Source organism: Penaeus japonicus, unplaced genomic scaffold (assembly GCF_977035675.1).
Source record: "Penaeus japonicus unplaced genomic scaffold, GWHDUDI00000001_assembly GWHDUDI00000020, whole genome shotgun sequence".
Taxonomy (NCBI): domain Eukaryota; kingdom Metazoa; phylum Arthropoda; class Malacostraca; order Decapoda; family Penaeidae; genus Penaeus; species Penaeus japonicus.
In genome coordinates, this window is record NW_028234422.1 from 33425469 (window position 1) to 33427968 (window position 2500).

Here is a 2500-nt window from a genome sequence, read left to right on the forward strand (position 1 = left end):
AAACTTGCCTTTACAAAAAAATTACATGTGATTCAAACAGGAAACCAGCTGCACATAGGGGAGAAATTATTTCAATGCCTATAGTATTATAGTCTTTTATGATAAGTAGAATACAAGGGCACATATTTGCTAAGTGAATGAGTTTGATGTAATTTGTATATATGCACATGTAAAGTAGGCACTTACCATGACATATTTGTTTTGTGATGTTGATAAATATTATATAAACTAAATGAGTGGCCATTAAGGAAGACAGAAAAAAAAAAAAAAATCATGAGTCACATTTTTGTATGTTTGTTAAGCCTTGTATCATGTATCTAATTTTTCATCTGATAAATTCTAATTTTTCTTTCCCTCCATCTTCCAGACATACTCCGTCCAGTAGTCAGTTTGAAGACATGCGGATCAGCTGACTCCGTGTGTGTTCGTAGTGCAGAATAGATAGTATTATACAATCAAATCTTTCAGATTAGAATATCAATGTGATAAATAAAATTTCTGTATTTTCAGCAAAGTGTTGAATCATACAGCAAGGGAAAACAAGTATGGTTAAAATGCCATTTTTCAAGAAATTAGTCTTCTTTACTTCTAATGTATTTTCTGTAAAATTGAGGAACGAAATGAGTTGGAGTAAACTATGGAAAGGATGGGCATTGATTGAACCCCTTTCAATTTTTTAATTGTATTTTGGTTCTATGAAGTTCTAGTTAGCTTTTAGATATGTTACCTTAGTTACAGAATGAGTTTAGTAAGCACCTCACCATGGAGAATTGCTGCACAGGGTGTTGGCACACAAATGAATGACAGAGCAATAAAATATCTTACCTGCACAAAATTTGTAGACTATCTGATTCTGGCCGAGTTTTTAAGTTTTGCCAGTGCTCCAATAGGGTATCTTTGGGGGGGAGTCTAAAAAAGACACTGACCAAAGAAATAGGATGATTATTTCATAACAACAGTGTGTATCAATTTTCTTTACACCCTGAGAATCTGATATGTTAAATGATTATTATCTTGTAGTTTTTTTTAAACATAATTCATGTGCTTTAACCAAGCAGCATTGTTGCACAAACTTGTTTCACATTTTAAAATTTTATAGGCTTGAATTACTCTATGTAAATTTGTTCTATGATGTGTATGTTGCATAATACTAAAGATTATATGAAAGTGGTACTTATGAATGACATGTATTGATCATATGTATGTGATATCTGAAAGTATGTGTTTAGTTAATCAGTTGGAAGTATATTTGTCATGAACATACCAAATGTCCAAAATGTTAGTAATTACTGATATAATTGATGTAGAGGTGTGGGATTTCTTATAAAAATGTAAACAGTGTCCTCATTAAAAAAAACTTTTCCTTGTGTTTAACAGATTTTAGTGAAGTCTTATGTTCTTTATTCTTGGATAACTCTTCAAATTTTCAATTACTTGGGAAGATGGTAAGGCAGATATATGGCATCAGGATATGAAGTGCTGTCATTTAAATGCAGGTTATTCATGCCTTCCTACTTTAGGTTTTAAGGTTAAGCTACTGGTTAGGTTTTATAATGTAGAAAAGTCTAAATGAATAAACATTAGTTATCTAGCCAAATCTTTATTTACCATATGAGTATTTTAACCCTCTCTGGACGGGTGGTACACTACTGTACCGCTCATTCAAAAGCCCGGTGGCCGGGTGGCACAATATGGTGCCAGCCATTTAATTGATTTAGGCCTAAGCGTTCAAAAGCCCCGGCATTGTGACATGCAATGCTGGAATGCCCCCGTCGTGAGTGGGTTAAACATTGAAAATGAAAAAAAAAAAATTCAGGGATCTTTAGTAAAAATGTTCTCTTAAAAAGATTACCACAAGACAATGAAAATGCTTGTATGTTTGTGTGTGTTCGTGTGTGTGGCACACATATGTGCGCATGTATGTATGCATGTATATAGAAAAAACGTGGAAATGTGTCAAATACATCTCGTGTGTTTAGATATTCAGTCTCATTCATACCTTTCTTCTACATTTGTTGCTATGAACTCTGTTCATGCATTATATGTACATGTGTATGTGTGTGTGTGTTTTTGTGTGTGTATGCATGCACACATATACACATAAATATGCAAACGTGCATATAATTGTTGCTGCCTTTATTAGTGGAGCAAGTGCGGTTGTTAAGCCAATATAGGAACTACTGATACTATTGTAGAATTCTCTCTTAGTGTGTATATATAAGTGCATATAGTAAGGGCAAGGATGAGGGTGAAGGCGAGGGTGAGAGCCAGAGGTAGACCAAGAAAAATGGTGAATCGGGGGTTACCTAATCACAAGCTGAAACCTGGAAAGAAGTCTATGCTGACATCTAGAACCCTGAGTCATATTAAGCATCAAGTGGATGTACTTCTTAGCCTTTCCTCAAGGGAACTTATGGAAAATGGTCCTAGCTCCTCACTGGTGTGGCTCAGCGATTACTTGAAGAAGCTGGGATTTGGGAGTTGCTGGGTTATTGGGGCT

At 34.8% G+C, this 2500-nt stretch overlaps 1 protein-coding gene across 2 annotated transcripts in view; it reads left to right on the plus strand.

Moving 5' to 3' along the window:
• Window positions 1-1591, plus strand: part of LOC122261500 (protein Hook homolog 3) — a 143573-nt gene extending 141982 nt beyond the window's left edge. For both annotated transcript variants that reach the window (XM_043029170.2, XM_043029169.2), the window contains one exon: window positions 368-1591. Coding sequence is in view for 1 of the 2 variants with exons in the window: in XM_043029169.2 (XP_042885103.1) it covers window positions 368-413 (46 nt within the window). In the remaining variant the exon portion in view is untranslated. The remainder of the gene's footprint in view (window positions 1-367) is intronic.
• Window positions 1592-2500: the final 909 nt, after the last annotated feature.